Raw genomic sequence first — 19244 nt, 5'->3', positions numbered from 1 at the left:
CAAATAGGGAGAAATGATTTTCACTCATTCAATTCAATAAATATTTATGGAGCCCAACAGAGGTGCTTCTGCTATGACATGTTGTATTCATTTATTTAAAAAAAGAACTTTGCATTCTGCAAAACACACTAAAAATAACAAATCTTATGTGAAAAAAATGGTTGTGGCATGTTCATAGTGTGGGAGAGCACTGACATAAACACTAATGCTTTTATTAAATAAATCAAACCGTTAAAAAGATATTAAATTTCTAATAAATAAATAAAACCAACAGTAGATATAGGACTTGATATTTTTTAAAGGTAATGGTAGTTCTATGGAAGGAGATGACAAGGAGAAAATGCACAAAAAACAGAGAGAACCATACAATAAACACTTCAAGACAAACACATGCTATGACAGAGTTAAAAAGACGGCCTTGAAGTGAGTGATCGTTATGTTGGGAACTCTATTCCTTGCTCTATCCCAGTGAGTTAGTTAACTTTTATGTTCAGCTGCTGTTCCTCCGCAGTGCAAAACATTAACATGCTGGGAAAAATCATGTAGGAACTAACTCCCACATTATATTGACATTATTCCTCAGTGTACTGATAGTATATGTACTAATTCTCATTCCAGAAGCATGTATTGTATTTGAGATATTATAGTGTATTTCTTGACTTGTTAAACTACTTCTATGGTCCTTAGGTGGCACAAGAAGTTTGCAATTGACTGCTAACCTAAAAGTTGGCTGTTCAAATCCACCCAGCAGCTCTGTGGAAGAAAGACCTGACAAACTGCTCCTGTAAAGATTACAGCCAAAAAAATTCTATGGAGCAGTTCTACTCTGTAACATACAGAATTGCCATGGATCAGAATCGACTGGGTGACAATGGGTTGGTTTGTTTGTTTTTGGTTATGTGCACAATAATATACTGTGTACTGTGTAGGATACAGGAGCCCTGGTGGCACAGTGGTTGAGCTCTCAGTTGCTAACCAGAAGGTTGGCAGTTTGAACTCACCAGCCACCCCATGGGAGAAACATTTGGCTGTCTGCTTCTGTAAAGATTTACAGCCTTGGAACTCTATGGAGGCAGTTCTACTCTGTACTATAGGGTTGCTATGAGTCAGAATTGACTCAATGGAAGTGGATTTTTTTTTTTTTTTTGTAAAGGATACAAGGAAGCAAAAAAGGGAGTTCTTCCTAACCACATTTGAAAATGTCAAAAATTGACTTCCATAGACAGAAATAATAAAGAAGAAACTGAGGTGTGTTCCAATAAAAATAATAAATAACCACAACAGTAATAATTAACATTTATTTAGCACTTCCTCTGTATCGGGCACTGTGCCTTATTCTATTTAATTCTCCCAAGAATCCTATGAAGTATGTGCTGTTAGACAAGCTCTTAAATATGAGGCAGAAGGGCTTTCAACTTGGTATCCCAAAACTTTTCCCACAACATTTGATTGGACCATTCTCTCCACTTCCACTAAATTGAGAACTCATGATCATATTTTGCCTTAAAGTTTATGAGGTATTATACTGGCAAAACATGTAATGCTGCTAGAGCTTGTAGGAGGAGGCAGGTAAGAGGTGATGCAGCTGAGAAAGGGGGATTCTGGGAATTAGTCTATAATTCATAATTTCATGTGGCAACACTAAGTGAGTGTCCCATGGGTTGGGTGTCATCGAGTTGAGTTTTGACCCAAAGAGACCACTTGTGTCAGAGTAGAACTGCTCCATAGGGCTTTAGAGGCTATAATCTTTACCGGAGGAGATCAGCAGGTCTTTGTCCCTCAGAGTCGGTGGGTAGGTTTGAATACCAACTTTTTGGTTAGCAGCCAAGAACTTAACCGTTGCACCACCAGGGCTCCTTGTCCCATCTTGCTTATACTTCCCCAAAGGACGACTCTTTGGATGATGGGGACTCTAATAACAAGAGACTGTAAAGTGGATTGTCTACAACGAGGGTTGAGGTAATCAAAACTAGATTCAGCCTTAGATGGAAAAGCCATCCTTGAAGCTGTGCAGATGATCAGGACATAGGTTCCTCTGACAAACCCACAAAATACTCCCATGAGAGTGTCTACATTGGAATGACTGACAAGTGGGAACAACGATTAGTTGATGCTAGATAAATGTTGACAACTAATGAAAGGACATCACTACAACATTACCTCCGCTTATGAGATGGTGCTCATATACAGGGATAGAAGTTACAACAAATCAAGGAGCTGACAGATAACACACCATGGATGGTTGCTTTTCTTTCTCTGTTCTTCCTTCTCTCCTCTCCAAAAAGGAAGGAGAGACTAATGTTGGGAAGAGAAAGGGGTGTGGATGGTGTGGCCATTCCCACCCAGTCCTCAGCTCACATCAAGCCATTGGCGCTAAAGCCTATCCTATGGTTGAGGATAGGAGAGGTGCAGGGTTTATTGATACTGGAGACAATTTGAATAGAATAAAAAATTAAATTTTGAAAAAAAAAAAACAGAATTTTGTTTGATAACTCAAATGAGACTCTTTTAGTAACATGAAGGTTATAGCCTAAGATGTCATTTAGAGAGCCGCCCAATAAGAATGTGAGCACAGTAGTAGTAGCTACTAAAAATAAATAAATGATTTCATGTTTATACCTTACAAATCGATAATCCTCTCAAGAGTTGTGCTTATGAAATGGAAATTTTGGACTGTGAGCTCTAAGGTGCTCTGTAGGTGTAACATCTACGTATTTTCTGACGCTTAAGATTGTAGGAGTTCAGGAAGATAAGAGCTTGGTTACTTGGACAACGTGGCCCTGTGGTGGTCTCCAAAGAGGAGTGGTGACTCCTGCTGCCTGGTTGATGAGTCTTTCCTTGCCTAACCTGGCCAGCTAGTTTGACAGTTCAGGAAGTGCAGTAACCTCATTTCTGTGACTCTGCCTCAAAACTGGCAAAGGCGAAAAGAAAAAGTAGCAGGAGGTGGTGATAGATTTGAAAGTGGAAGCTGAGGAAAGAAAAGAGTTGAAATTAGAGTGCTGGGAGGATGCTAGGATTGATGATAACCGTGGAACATTTATTGGAAGTGACTTGGCAGAAAGATAGTGTTTTCAGTTTCCTAATCAGTTTTTATCATAAGTCCCAAAGTAGAGAAATATATAATTTAAAAATAGAAAAGTACCTTAAAGATAATCAATTTAAATTCCTTCATTTTAAGAATTGTGAAACCTGAACCCCAGGGCATGGTTTGTGTGATGTTATATACCTAATATGTGCAAATCCAGAACTAAATCATGGGGCTTTTTATTTTATTTTATTTTTATCTAAAAATTCATGGTTGAGGAAGGGATGAGAAATGAAATTTAAGATAATTTTTAAAATTTATTCATTCAAAAAGTATTTCTTATGTCTCCCTGCAAGATGTCCTTAAGGACTATACAATCCAGTATGGGAAGAAAGACAATAAAGAAATGAACAAAATAAATGAACAAAAACATACCTGATAGTAACAAGTGCTAGACAGATAATTAAATCAGAATGATGTGATAGAGTGAATAGATGGTTAATCTAGATATTTAGGTTAATCACCTTCTGAAATGGTAACAGTGACATAGAAATTCTGTTAACGACTTTGAGTTCACTGAATTACCAGATTAATTGGATGTAGAAGAAACTGACAGATGCACACCATATACTGGATGGATCCAGTTGGTAAGCTCCTCTTGAGTAGAAACACCTGAGACAGTAGTGTCACAAAATAAAGGCTGAAGAGAGTTTCAAGATGAAGAATGGTTAAGAGTGTCAAATGCTTCAGACTTATCAAGTTGGAGAATAACCAAGAACAGCCCAATGAATCTGTAAATTAGAAAAATCTTGGTTCACCCACCGTGATCCATAGTCTGTGTCTCAGCCCTAGAAGCCCCATATTTCAATGATAAACTCTCTAGAGCTGACCAGTCTCTGAGATATTAATAAAACTCACGAGATTACTCAGAATGCTAATTTATTTATTTTTTTTAATGGTAAGTACACCAGACCAGTTGTCTGCATCTGGCTTTTGCTTCCAGATAGATATAAGCAATTAGCATATCAAATGCATGTCAGATGGTTACTTATCATTCCTATATTCCATTCTTATTCTATCATAGCGTGTATCACAATATATGAAAATTGCAGCTTTTTTTTGGTCTGCCTCCTTATCTCATACTCACTGAAGTCAATGACCATGTGTTTCATTCACTGCTCTTTAGCTGGTGCTTAGCACAGTGCACGGCATGCTTAGATCTTGAATAAATGTTTATTGGAGAGATGAATGAGTAATTAACTCATTGATTATTTCCACAAGATACTGCAGCCTAATAAATAATCCTTCTCTTTCTTCCTATTTCTTCCCTTCCATTTCTAGTTATTCTAAACAAAAACAAAAATAAAAACCTCTGTCTCTTGAAGATCACCAGAGACATGCTGGACAACTCTTTATATTTAATTTTTCATTTTCTAGTCTTCATGGGAGCCACCAATCATATCCTTGCATTTGTATTAAAAAAAGAACAGTGCCCAAGGACATACTTTTCAATTAATTCCTACAGTAATTAGTATAATAGAATATTTTCTTTTATGACTTATGTCCTGTCAGCCGCTTGAGAATATGTAAAATATGAGAAAGATATGGCTTTCTAATCCTTCTACTATTCTAACCACAGGAATATTTAACTATAAATTTAACTGTAAATACAGTATAATAGTTAAGTAAATAAATGAAAAAGGAAGCTGAAATTACTTGTGCTACCAAATTCTAATCTATAGACACCCTTCACCCCACTCATTTGGCTGAAAAAGAGGGAATTGCCTTTGGTCTGCCTCCCAGGTCTATAAACATAATGTGTGTTTGTGTAAGCACATACACACGTATGAATGCATAGACAAGGTTAGAATATTATTCACCAAAATGTTAATAATGTTGTTCTCAGTTGGGCATTACAGGTGATTTACATTACCTTATTTTTTTTCTTTTTTTTGGTTTCTTTATTAAACCTATAGTACTTCTGTAATCAGAAAGTGTGATGGTTAAGACTGTGTGTCAAAGAGGCTGAACCATGAGTCTCAGTGTTTTGACAGTCGTACAATGTTGTGATTGCTTCCCTGTTGAGACCTGATATGTGATCACCTCTATGATGGGATCTGCTGTGAATAGCCAATCAGTTAAAAGGGAATTTCCTTGGGTGTGTGGCCTGCATCCGAATGTAAGCAAACGTTCTGGCTTTTGCCTACTCTGGATCCTGCAGCTGGCTCCTGTTCATCTGACCTCTGGTTCTTGGGACTTGAGCTGGCAGCTTACCTGCCTATCTTGGGATTTGTTGAACTTCACAGCCTGTGAGCAAGAGCCCTGCTCTCGGACCTGCCAATCTTGGGTTTGCCAGCCCCTGCAGCTACGTGAATCAGGAGAAGCCTCTATCCCTATCTACGGACTTGGGACGTTCCAGCCTTTACAACCAGGTGAACCATTTCCTTGATTTAAATCTCTCTCTGTATATATTTACACACTTTACTGGTTTTGCTTCTCTTGGGAACCCAGCCTAAGACAGAGGGAACATAGGATTATTTTAGAAAGAAAAATCTAAGGCTGGGTTGAAGATCCTTATGGCAATTTACAGGGTAGAGCTAAAGTTATTCCTCAAATGTCTCCCATAGATACAGAGACAGTCTTGATGGAGAGGGCTATGCAAAGCCGGAAAATAAACATAATGGAGTAGACATCTACTGCTGTTCATTCTGATACAGCAAGATGAGAATAGGAACCAAGGAGAGCATAAGGAAGGAGTATGACAGTGTCTTCTGCCTTCTCTAAGCATGGGAGATATATTTCCCCAAATGGGAAAGTTAGGCAGAGATGAATACCCAGTGAGACTTAAGGACATTTACTATAGGCTGAACTGGACTGGAGATTCCTGGCCCCTATAAACCTCTGTCCTGAAATTTAGATGCTTATCAAGTATTTATGTGATTTACTTGACTAAAATTCAATGTAGTGTTAGTTTCTGAGACACCCAACAGTCAGTAGGTAAAGCATTTCTCCTTCATTTGTTACCTAAGTTCCTAATGAAACCCTTGAGACCAGCTCTCAGTTTCTATCTTCCGTACCTCTTCAGGATTCTCAAAGGGAAGGTCTCTGGAGACTTGTGGCAGAGGGATTGGCTCCTCTTTGGGGAAAATAAATATCCAAATCTCCCAAAATCTGCAGTTTAAGAGACTGCATTTTATCCGGGGTCATTTCCCTGGCCAAAAGAACCATGCCCCCAGACTCAAGAAACATAGCAATCATCTGAAGTTCTCTCTCTGATACTGGAGACAGCTGGATTTTCCTTACTTTGGGGTTTTAGTTTCTCTTGTAAATGCCACTTGGATATAAGGTTTTTCTACCTGCTTTCTCCAAATAGCCCCTAGAATGCCTGTTAACAATCACTATCTGGGAAATGCCTCCTTCTCCTTCCTACTGCCAAGGTCAGAAGATGTGAGTGGCTGTTGGCAGAAGTAAAAGAAAACGGAATGCCATGTGCATGTCCAAAATCCTACTGTTATCTATCTATGGTTTTAAGATTTGGTTGGTTATATTGCTTTTCAAGTCCATTAGTATTGTATTTTTTCATGCTCATCTTGCTATAGTAATGAATTCAAGGATATGAAATTTAGCAGAGATATAATAATGATCTTCAAATATGTGAAATATTATCATGTTGAAGAGGAAACAGAAGGTGGAATAACATGGAGGTTGGTGAGTTACAGGGAGATAGATATTGAGTTAATGGAAAGCAGCATTCTCTAAGAACTAAAGCCATTCAAAACAGGAATGGATGATAGTGCATCTATATAATGGAATAGCATACTCTGCTGGAACTGAAAAGAGTGAGGTAGATCTACTATCATGGAAAGTGTTCAAGACAGAATATTAAATTTAAAGGAAGTTAGTTGTGGATTAGTATGTGAAGTCTATTTGTGTAAAATTGAAAAAGATATGGAAATATGTACGATTATACATAGAAAATGTCTGGACAGAAATGAACGAAATAAAAAAATAAAGAATTATTTGGGCTAGAGAATACAAAGTAGAGGTTGAGATAACTAACATTTCCATTTATACCCTTCTGTACAGACTTTTTTCCTATGAGCACATATTACTTTTATAATTAAAAAATCCTAGTTTTATTTTTAAGTAAACTTAGTACCTTTAAAACAAAAAAAAAGAGGGATATCACCTTATAAGATAATGAATTTCCAGTGATTGGAAGCACTGAAGCAGAATTTGGAGGATTATTTCTGGGAAATGCTGTGCTTTTAAAAATACCTCTGAACTCTAGGATTCTATGATTCAGTAATATCTAAAGGACTTAACACTACCAAATACTTGAGTTTTCCCAGTCTACTATCAATTGGAGAGACTTGAATAATAAAATGAACAAGATTAACCCGTTGCCCAGCATTGATTGTCAGGTTTAGCAGAAAATGATTTCTCTAGAAGAAATTTTTAATTTTTCTAAGGGAGATAGGAGAGACATTTTTGGCTAATGGTCTAGAGCACAGAGGAACAAAAATTGATATAAAGTGTTGCTTTTCCCTTTGACACAGATTCCACAGAAGGAGTCAACCATTTTGTTTCAGCTACCATAGTTCTACTTTACAAGTGTTACCACTCTCAACAAGTTTTTGTTGTGCTGATGGGTCATAATTTTCCTGAGAAGATGAGAAAGGACATAGGATTGCAGGATTTCACAAGCTCAGTTCAATCTTTTCTATAACCTAGACTGTTTTTTTCCCCCCATTCTTCTTAGTACAGGTAGGATTGATTTTCCACGTACGTTTAAGACCTGAGTTTTATCTTGTTTACTAAACATAATAAATCTCAGCTAAACAAAACAGTGAAGGACACTAGTACATCCCCACATCTCCAAGGAAAATTATCTATCTACAGTATTTTTCTGTATCATTAAGCACTTTCTAATTTTGTAATGACTCCATAGTTTCCATCAGATAGATATATTATAACTTAGTCAATCCATTATTCATTTACATTGTTTCCAGGCATCACTATTATAAGTAACATCACAAAAACATATATATACAAAAAAGAGGAAGACCCACTATGATTGACATAATGGTTGCAACAATGGACTCAAACATAGCAACCATTGTGAGGATGCCATAGAACTGGGCAGTATTTCATTCTGTTGTACATAGGGTGGCTATGAGTCGGAACCGACTTGACGGCACCCGATAACAACAACAGCATATATACGTGTATACAAGTGTATATTAAAATATATACATGTATATTAAAAAGGAACCTGTTGCCGTCCAGTTGATTCTGACTCATAGTGACCCTATAGTTCATATACATATATGAATATATCTGATACATATCTCTGAATGTTTCCTTAAAATAAGATTATTGGAAGTGGAAATATTAAGCCAAAGGGAATACACATGGGTTGTCACTGATATGCTAATAGTCTTGTCTACTTATCCAATCTTAAAAAAAAATTGTTATGTTTGTTTTCTCAATGTAATCTCATTTCCAAATTGAGGAAAATTCACTGGTTATTTTAAATAAAAACCAAAAAATATATTTTGTTTCTCATCTGCTTGGTGATCATGATGCTTCTCAGGCAGTTGTGATATAGGACAAATAATATTTATCTTAGAATTAAAATACTAAGCCTATGACTTATTAATTTGGGGAAACCACTTAACCTATGAGCTTTAGATCTCCCATCTGTAAGATAAGGAAGTCATTACTTACTATGTGAAATTCTTAAGATATTAAATAATATATGTTAAAATTAATAGGTGCTTTATTGGTATAAGGGATTATTATTGTTATCGTTAATAATCTCTTTTGACGATGAGAGCTTTCTGATCCCAATAACTCCTCAGACAGGGAACAGAGGCAGAGATGTACAAACTGGTTTCCCCAAAGACATCCAGTTTAGAATTCTGAAGAAAGTAGAAAAGAGAGTTCAGAGTCTAGTAGTGAGGTAAACTACCTGTGAAAATTTACATCTAAGCACAAGCTAGAAAATGCATTAAAATACACAAGAGAACAAGTTACTGCGCAACACTTAGTACTTAGTACTTGAACTACACTATAGAGGGTTGGATTGATAAGTTATATTTAGTCCCCGGAGCCCTGACGGAGCAGTGGTTAAGAGCTTGGCTGTTAACCAAAAGGTCAGCAATTTGAATCCACCAGCTGCTCCTTGGAAACCCTATTCGGCAGTTCTACTCTGTCCTATAGGGTCGCTATGAGTCACAGTTGACTCAATGGCAACGGATTATTTAGTCCCCAGAAGACTTCCTGAGGAAGAGGAGAGGAGTCAAGTACTGAAGAGAGGAACATGCCTTATATTTATTGTTGTTGTTTTGTTTTGTTTTTAAAAGCAGGTGGTGGTGGTACAGGGCATAGTCAGATTTGCAGCTGATAAAGATTTGTGAAAAGGCTCCATGAAAGATGCAGACAAGTGGAACAGGGAGAAAGCAAACACTCATGTCTAGTTGGTGCAGGAGCATTGTCTTGTTTGACAACCCAGAAAGAAAGATCTTTAAGATGATCAAAATTATGGTAGAGGTTGACAAATACGTTTTAGGTAAACAAAATCTGGGACTATGAAAGAAAATTCCTTTGAAATTTAAGTACGCATTCCCTACTTCTTTAGCCTCAGTTATCCCCTAACACCTATGTTCTAACTCACCAGGAAACCTATTCTTAATTTGTCCGAGGCATCCTTCCTTCTATCCTAGCCTATCCCTATTTATTCTTTCAAACCCTTATACATAAATCTCCATACTTGAAATCATTGTCTAAATGTATTTTTATTTTACCTATAGGCAAACAGTTGTCCTCATTAATCTGGCATCTATCTAGCAGCAGGATCCTTATTATCTCTTTCTCCTAGGGTTCTCCTGCATAGAGCACTGAGTGCTAACATGTTCTGACTAACTTAGGTTTTCATCTTTCAGATCTGGAATTTACTCAGTGAAGAGGGAAAACTACACTTTGGTGAGTGATTTTGTTTTCCAGGGTTTCTCCAGCTTCCATGAACACAAGCTCACCCTCTTTGTGATATTTTGTGCCTTGTACCTTTTAACTCTGGCTGGTAATGTCATCATTGTGATGATCATCAGCATTGATCGTCACCTTCACATCCCCCTGTACTTCTTCCTTAGTATGCTATCCATTTCAGAGACCATGTACACACTGGTCATTGTACCACGAATGCTCTCCAGCCTCATTGGCCTAAGCCAACCCATTTCCTTGGCTGGCTGTGCCACCCAGATGTTCTTTTTTATCACTTTGGCCATCAACAACTGCTTTCTGCTCACAGCAATGGGGTATGACCGATATGTAGCCATTTGCAACCCCTTGAGGTACACGGTCATCATGAATAAGAGAGTGTGTGCCCAGCTGGTGTGGGGTGCCTGCAGCATTGGGCTGCTTGTGGCCATAATTCAGATTTCCTCTGTGTTCAGACTGCCCTTTTGTGACAGAGAGGTGGCCCATTATTTCTGTGACATCCGCCCAGTAATGAAACTCTGCTGTGATGGCACCACTCTACATGACATCATTAACTTTATTGTCAGTTCAGTGGTTATTGTGGTGCCCATGGGTTTGGTCTTCGTTTCGTACATCCTCATCATCTCTACTATCCTCAAGATCGCCTCTGCTGAGGGCCGGAAGAAGGCTTTTGCAACTTGTGTCTCCCACCTCACCGTGGTCATTATCCACTATGGCTGTGCCTCCATTGCCTACCTCAAGCCCAAATCAGAAAACACCAAAGATCAGGACCAACTGATATCAGTGACTTACACAGTTTTTACTCCACTCCTTAATCCTGTTGTGTATACGCTGAGGAACAGGGAGGTCAAGGATGCCCTTTACCGTGCTATTGGCAAAAAAACCTCTCGCTTAGAATCTGTGGTAGCTTGACATACAGTTTCTCATAGTCTGGTTATTTTCTTTAAACTTATCATATCATTTCTACTTTACACAGAGAAAGTTGCAAAATTTCATGGTGAAGCTACATTAAATAGAGTTTCCCTGACTTGACTCTTCAAAAAAAAAATCATGCTTGTATATCTTCTGCTAATCTCATAGGTTACCACTAGGGGAATGGACAGATGCTGCTTACAAGATGAACAGCTGGTAGAGAATCATAAGCAAGGTGGCTGATTGTTATCGGTTTGTTGATGACAGAAAACTGGGCTGCATAACATTTATTCAAAGTGATGGGTTGAAAGAGCAACCTAAATGTCAGATAGATTCTAAGCTCCAAAACATCAAAGAGAGCATGGTGGATGCACCAGATTTGTTGAAAACACAGCTGAAACTACCTTCCTCACTTATCACCACTTTCTCTTTTGGGCAGCGGCAAGAGTAACAGATCCCTGACATTCCAAAAGAAATGTTATCAGCTTTAAAGATTCTCACTTGTGTTGGAGATCCATGAAATGCTGTTCTTTTCAATTTTGTTGAGGCTCACATTAAAACCTTGCCCTCGGTGAGCCTTGACTATCCATATGTTCACATGGTTAGTAAGGAAGATGGTCATATCCAGCAAACTGAATTTTGTTGCAATTATATACGCTTTCTATGGGGTAGCACATATGCTATACTGTATTCACAAGCATAGGGATATCAGAAGATCTTTTTGAAAATAAATTTACTAATCCTATATCCTTACTAACCTTGCTATCTCATATCTAGAAATTAGTCCCATGATTTTCATCCTTCTCTACGTAGAATTTGACTTGATACCCATTTCTTGCCTTTATCCTCTTAATCATTACATTGATGAGCTCATTTTCTACGAACAGTTGCCTATTTTAAACTCTAAGTTCAAACATTTATCTAAACAAGAGTCTGGGAGTCTTCTAGCTCTCCTAATTTTATTGTTTTCTTAAAAGGAAGATTATCTTGACTTGTAAGAATGTTTAAAAATTTTAGAATTTGGCCTAGAAAAAAAAAAGTAGGCAGAACTTGCCAAATGTCTTTCAGTCCATAAAGAGTTATTGTAAAAAGGGATCAATCCATATCTCCCACTCATCACTCTACTCCCCACTAAAGACAGTCCAAATGTCCTCCATTGAAGATGCGTTGAAAGTGCGTGTCAAAAAATGGACCTGGGAATCCCTGATGCTGGAAGGACCAAGAAAGAAATACACGTTTTTAGAGACATCACCTGTATGAAAGTGGATGTGAAGAAGGGCCTCCAGGGAAGCTTATGTTTGCCTTTATCTGGGGATTCCTGAGTACTTTCTGGGATAAATGCAAAGGAAACACTCTCACTACCCTGTTTCTGAGAAGTGCTAATTTTGAGAATCTCTTTGGGGATCCTGCTCACTATAGTAGCCCATTCTTGCAAGTCACTCCCCCCGCCCCCCGTAGCCATATCATTTTTATAGATTGCTGAGTTTGAGTATACAGAACCCCTATGGGACCTCCTCACAGCTATTTAGGGCTCTATAAGATTGGAACCCGATACTGAAACAGTGTGTTTTCTTGAGTTCTGTAGATTGACGTTACAGAGAATTACGGTGCAATTCACCTGAAGTGATTTTTGAAACAATACAATAATATCTGTTGAAGGCCTACCTGTTCCTTGTCTTCTTTATGTAGTTTACATCATCTTAACAGAGGCAAAATAAATAAATAAATAAAATCAATGCATTTAATTTAAAAGGGTATTTATGAGTGAATATCACTAAACACAAATCGTATCTGAAAACAGCAAGGTTCAAACCCACACCTGGCGCTTAATCACCACATAGCCAGAGTCTTCATAATGCAGGGCCTGCCAATTTAGCAGTTTGCCGTTGTAGCATGAGGCACCCATCTCCTTTCGGGAGAGCATGCGGTCCCCCAAAGACACATTCCATATCTCCCCAATCAAAGATTGTTTTATATCAAATTTCCTCCCAAAGGAATCCTGCTCTTGTCCCAGGATAATCTTTGCTTCTGCCCCCACAGAGTACCCCTTCTTCAGACCCTCCCTCCCCACCGGCTTCCCACTCACCCAGAGTTCGGTAATCCTAGAGGCAGATTCCCAGTTGGCACAGATATGGATTGGAGCATAAGGTGACTCTGGGGCCTTGAAAGTGGTGTCAACATTCTCAATGGACAGACCATACTCTCCCATTTTGTTCACAAAGAGAAGAAGCTCGTTTGCCTGTGACTGAATGCTGTAGCAGAAGAGGCTGTAAGGACGGATGATGTCTGTGAAGGCCTTCAGGCACAATGTGAAGTTCTGCAGTGGTTTCTTCACCCTTGGGATCAGGGACACATAGGCTGTGTCTGATTCTTGACGGAAAGTAAACAACTTCCCTCACAGGTCTGTGGAGGAGACAATGTGACAAAAATTTGGTCAACTCTCTTGTTTGCTTTGTTCCCACTGTGGAACAATGCTGCCTCCTGACAGAGAATATATAAAGCACATTGGAGTCTACAGTTTCTTTAAGTACATTATCTCAGTTACTGTATAAGCAAACTGTTGGTGTTAAAAGGCAGGGTTTGGTAGGTCGTCCTGTGAAAAAAGAGGAATTAAAAATAAACCCTGGTTGCATAGTGGTTAAGACCTACAACTGCTAACCAAAAGATTAGCAGTTCAAATCCACCAGGCGCTCCTTGGAAACCCTATGGTGCAGTTCTACTCCGTCCTTTAGGGTCACTATGAGTCAGAATCGACTTGACGGCAATGGGTTTGAGTTTTTGGTTTTATATCAATTGTTGGAATCCTTGGGTGGTGCAAATGGTTAAGCACGGGGCTTCTGAAAGGTCTCAGCCATGAAAATCTCGTGGAGCACAGTTCCACTCCGAAATACATGGGGTCACCATGAATCAGAATCAACTCAATGGCAACTTTATTATTATTATTATTATTATTTTACATCATTGGTTATGTCCCCCCAAAATATGCATTGGAATTCTAACCCCTATACCTGTGGATGTAGCACCATTTGGGAATAGGGTTCTTTGTTATGTTAATGAGGTCATATCAGTGTAGAGTGTGTCCTAAACCTAATCACTTCTGAGTTATAAACAGAGCAGATTAGACACAGAAGCAAGCACGTACTGGGGAAGACAGATGCAACCAAGAAATGCCTGGGATACCAACAAGGAAAGAATTGACATGGCCAAGACCTTGGTTTGGGCTTTTAGCCTCTAGAACTTTGAGAAAATAAAATTCTGTTATTTAAAGCCACCTACCTGTGTTACAGCACTACTAGCTACCTAAGACATTGACCTTCCCTATCTTCCTTGCAGGTTACATCCCGATAGAACAGCAAACACCAGTTACAGAAAATGAAACATGGTTAACTCATTGAGTGTAATAGATAAAGTATGTAACACCTCATATCTCCCCCTCCCCGCTGGTCAGAATATGGGGTTTCTCCTATGTGACACTAGTGGTTGCAGTTACATATAATTAAAATGGCTCTTCTTGAACCATAGCTTGGCCATACTGGACCACTACCATCCCTTGTGTTTAGTACAGTCTGAGGCATATAGTAGTGTGCAAACCACATGGCCCAGAACTTTATAGTGCCTTCACTTCCCTCTCTACTCCCTTTTTGCACCTCTGGTGTGCCAGTTCAGGGCCAACCCCACACTGTTTGTCTCCCCATGACAACAACATCAGGATCATGGAATTACTTACCATTGACTTATTTCCTCACAAGACCCTCAAGAGAAGAGAAGGCCTTAATTATTACAAGATCAACTTTTTTTCTTGCTTAGGAAGGCAAATGTAACAAAAACTAAAGGTCTGTAAAATAAATTAGAGAACTATGACTAATTGAATCAAGGGAGACATAGTCCAGAAGCACTATGAAGTCTTGAATTGAGTTAGCTTTGCTTAATAGCAGGAAATGGAAAAACAGCATGAATTCCTATTTCCTTAGATACCAGGGTTTTTCAAGAAATGCTCATCCTGGACAAAGAATAGGAACAGAACACCTAGGGAGAGAGAACTAAGAACAGATTAGAGACTTCAATAGCTAGAGAGAGAGAACTTCAGCCAGGACAACATGATTAGGAAGATGGGAAAGTAAGCCATGCATTTTACCCTGTGATTGAATTATTTCCCAGTGTATAATTTGTAATCTTGTCAGTATACGAACCTAGAACAAACTAGCATGTTTAACCAGAGAGTGGGGTTTTGAATAACTTATTACTAATAATGTTATGATAGAGAAATGAGTATCTCAGACTTGTGAAGATGAGTTTTCCCTTGGTTGCAGTAATAGAAAAAATAGGGAAGTGAGGCCGGGAGATAGTCAAAATATTTAAGCTTTTTTTTTTTTTTTTTTTTTTTACTGCTAATAAAAATGGACTTTTATAATATTTTACACACCACAAGTACGTTTCTCCTTTAACTGTTTTCACTCAATCTCCCTAACAACTCTTTACAAGAAAGATATTGTATTTTTCCCCATTTTAAAGATGAGGAAACTGAGGTTCAGAGAAGTTCAGTAATTTCACAAAGCTAATTCAATCAGTTTGGGAGAAACTGATTTTCTAAATTTAAGTCCAACCTCATTCTAAGATTTCATATTTTCTTTCATGTGGCCCAGACTAAGGCCTTGAGAAGCATCAGAGTGAACATCAGAGCACCTGTAATAACTTCTCTTTTTCTAACAAAAGCCCCATATCCCTCTTCTTCTCTCAGATGAGAGGTAATAGTTTCTGTACAGCAAGCAAAACCAGCTATCCTTTATCTACCCATGAGGCTTCCTTATGCCAATATATACTTACTCATCATCATCTGTGATGGTTTTAAGTATATCCAAAATTAATTTCTCTCCCTTTGAATGTACACTCTCTTTTAATGAATAGAGTATGGAAGAAGTAAGTTATGTTACTTCTAAGATTAGGTTATAAAAAGACTGTGACTTCTGTGTTGGGTGATTTCTCTACGTTGGATCGTTCACTATGGGGGAAGCCAGTTGCCATGCTGTGGGCTTGCCATGTGGCAAGGAACTAAGGGATGTATCTGGGAAACTGAGACAGACCCTCAATCCAACAGCCTGTGAAGATCTGAATCCTGCCAACAAGCACATAAGAGCAGGGGCCTATCTATGGAAAATAGTGTCTAGGGTAATTAATGTTAAATTGCTGAATGATTTCTCACAACTGGCAATGGAAACCATGATGGCCAATAGAAACTACTCATTGGCACCCTGCCTCAAGCGGTGCCCAGGGCACACACCCTACTTGCCCACCCACCGCTCCGTCCCCTATAAACGCAAACCCATTTCCGTTGAGTCGATTCCGACTCATAGCGACCCTATAGGACAGGGTAGAACTGCCCCATAGAGTTTTCAAGGAGCAGCTGGTGGATTCAAACAGCTCACCTTTTGGTTAACAGCCAAGCTCTTAACCACTACACTACCAGGGTTCCTGGTCCCCCCCAGCCCCATAGGCATTTACATAAGAGAGCTTAGAAGTAGATCCTTAGCTAAATGTTCAGATAAGAGTGCACTCCTGGTTGTTTGACTTCACCCTCACGAGAGACCTTGAGCCAAAATCACCCAGGTAAGCCAATCTCTGATTCCTGACCCACGGAAATGAGATAATAAATGTTTATAATTTTAAGCTTCTGACCTTCTAGGTAACTTGTTATGCAACAATAGACAACTTACACACTATCATTCATTCTCACCTTCCCCAAAATAGCAGCAGCATCTGCAGCAGCAGCAACAACAGCAAAATGTGGTGTACTGCAGTTCCACTGAGACTTCGAGAAAATTTTTTCCCACATATGCTCAGTACCTACCTGAAAGTGTCACACCTCCTGAGAGAATGGTGAGGAACAGTACATCCAGAAGAAGCTTCTGCATCTTACTCTCCTTGGGTCTACAGGAGTAGTGAAAGGATAGCAGTAGTCTTAGCAATGGAGAGACACTCAGGTTAGTATCTTATAATGGGGCTTTTGGGGCTATGCCTTTGTTCTAGCAACAGAATGCAAAGTTATAAATGGTAAGTATTAACTGGACCAGGATATAGTTTAAAAATGAATTTGTTTACTTTTTGGTCAATTATTTCAGTTGTTACGTATTCCCTTTCTCTTCTAACTGTTCTATTTCCTTCTGAGCAGTCCTATTCATGTTCTTCAGGAAAAGTGGCTCTATGTCCTAAGGAAGGAACATTTTATTACCTTATGTGTGTAAGGAAACTGGCAGTATAATGTTACAAGTCTAAGAAGAGCATACTTGTGAATCTGCTGGAGGAACCATTCCCTACCCTGTATTTACACCCCAGTAGTAGATTAAGACATTCACTCAAGTGGCTGTTGAGTTAAAAATAGATATGAGAGGAAGAGCCTTTGGCTGGTGACAGAGTAGAAATCTAGCTCTCGTAGTCTTGATGAAGAAGTAACCAGGATGTCTATAAAGCAGCTACTGGATTTTGGTTTTCAGATGGTGCCCTTCACCTGAAATCAGGCCATCCACTAGGAAATCAGGAGCTCAAAGAATGTGTCTGTGAAGTTGTATAGACTGAGCCTGTCTCAAAAGGCTATGGAATAATGCTTGGATCCTAAGAACAATCTAGCTATATTATGGGCCTAAAAGTATGATTTTGAAATTTGCCTATAAACATTTTATCCCAATGTTTTGTTTCTGTCTCCAATAAAGCTTTTTGTAAGAAGCTTTGTCAGTTTCCCTTTTTTATTAATCACATGATTAAATTTTAAAATCTAAAAACATATAAGATGTGTGTTTTCCCCCACGGCTCTATCTCTAGCACCTATAACTGTGACTGATTTACAGTAAGAGCCCTAAAACTACTTATGGAGTGAATTAATCTGGGTGTTTCCAAGCTGATGAGAAGAACTAAAGGAAGTTATGTAAATTAAGGCTCTCAATTGCAAACAACAAATGCCACTATAGTTAATTGAAGCAGTCTTCTACTAAATTATGCTGCATAACGAACCACTTCAAAACTCAGTTTTTAAAACAATAAGCATTTATTTAGTTCATCAGTGTAGGTTGGTGATTTGGGTTTAGTGGTCCTTCTGGTCTCAGCTAGGCAATTAACAGCGGGTCAGTTAGTTGTCGGACAAAAATTGTGTAAGTCAGAAACAGGGTGATTGGAATTAAAGCATTTTAAAGTCCTTATCTTGTTTGTATAATTTTCAAATTGAACTAAAACAATCTTTCTCTCCTCCCCATTCTGAAATTATATTTATGGTAATATAACATCAAGAATTATGAAAATAATTTTTCATAATATATTTTTGCATAATATAAAATTTGTTTTATATAAAATAGGTTATTTTAAATCAATATACTATAACTAAAGGTTACATTGTAGGTTAATTTGATTAAAGTCTTTAATAATATTCATAATACACTTCTTAAGAAGCAAACTTGACTTATACACATTTAATAAGTGCTCCACACTATGGAATAAACTTTAAATTAACTATTAAGAAAGAGTGTAATTTATGGACAGATTCAAAATGAATTTTGAATCTGTCCATAAATCATTCAGGGATGAAAATGTATGCATTAAATGGAGATTGAAATTTAACTACTTGTTGCTACATTCCAAACCAAAAAACTCACTGCCGTCAAGTAGACTCCAACTCATAGAGACACGGTAAGACAGAGTAGAACTGCCTCATAGAGCTTCCAAGGCTATAATCTCTATGGAAGCAGACCATCACATTTTTCTCCCATGCAGCAGCTGGTGGGTTCAAACTGCCGACCTTCTGGTTAGCAGTCGAGCATTTAACCACTCCTTTGTTGGTATGTTAGGGATATACAAAACTTTCTTTGATAATTTTTATTTTTCTTTCTGACATGAGAGCCTGAAAAAATACTTTTTAATGTTTACTTTCCAAGTGCCTGCTTTCCAAGGGTTTATTTAAGTGCTAAAGACATCTTCATGTGCTACAGAAGAATATTTATTAGATGAAATCTTTTTGACAATCAATATGGATAAATTTAGAAAATAAAATACAGATATAAATGTTTAATAATGCCAGATGTCATTTTATAAACACAGACATATGTGTTAAAGTATAAACATTCATGGGAATGATACACACACCCTTCAATATAGTGGTTACCTCTGAGGATAGAGACAGTAAGGGGGAAGGGTAGGGAGCAAGGTTCTGAATATATCCATAAATTTTATGTCTTAGACAAAAGAGACAGGAAGCAATTATAACAAATATGGCTATGGTGGGTGCATGACACTTGATATGTATTTACAGTTTCTACTTTTTATA

General features: G+C 38.1%; 2 protein-coding genes across 2 annotated transcripts in view; one reads left to right on the top strand and one right to left on the bottom strand.

Moving 5' to 3' along the window:
• Positions 1–10939, top strand: part of LOC101350624 (olfactory receptor 10J1-like) — a 29409-nt gene extending 18470 nt beyond the window's left edge. The window contains exon 2 of the mRNA XM_012559740.1: positions 9973–10939. Within this exon, the coding sequence (XP_012415194.1) occupies positions 9973–10939 (967 nt within the window). The remainder of the gene's footprint in view (positions 1–9972) is intronic.
• A 1807-nt stretch (positions 10940–12746) lies between these two features.
• On the bottom strand, positions 12747–16848 carry LOC101350367 (mucosal pentraxin-like). The gene is given in 2 exon segments (XM_004390462.1): positions 12747–13342; positions 16785–16848. Coding segments are annotated over 2 exon segments (660 nt in total).
• Positions 16849–19244: the final 2396 nt, after the last annotated feature.

This window comes from Trichechus manatus, unplaced genomic scaffold, assembly GCF_000243295.1.
Source record: "Trichechus manatus latirostris isolate Lorelei unplaced genomic scaffold, TriManLat1.0 scaffold00300, whole genome shotgun sequence".
NCBI lineage: Eukaryota > Metazoa > Chordata > Mammalia > Sirenia > Trichechidae > Trichechus > Trichechus manatus.
Note: the sequence above shows the minus strand (reverse complement) of the source record. Positions and strands in the feature narration are given on the sequence as shown.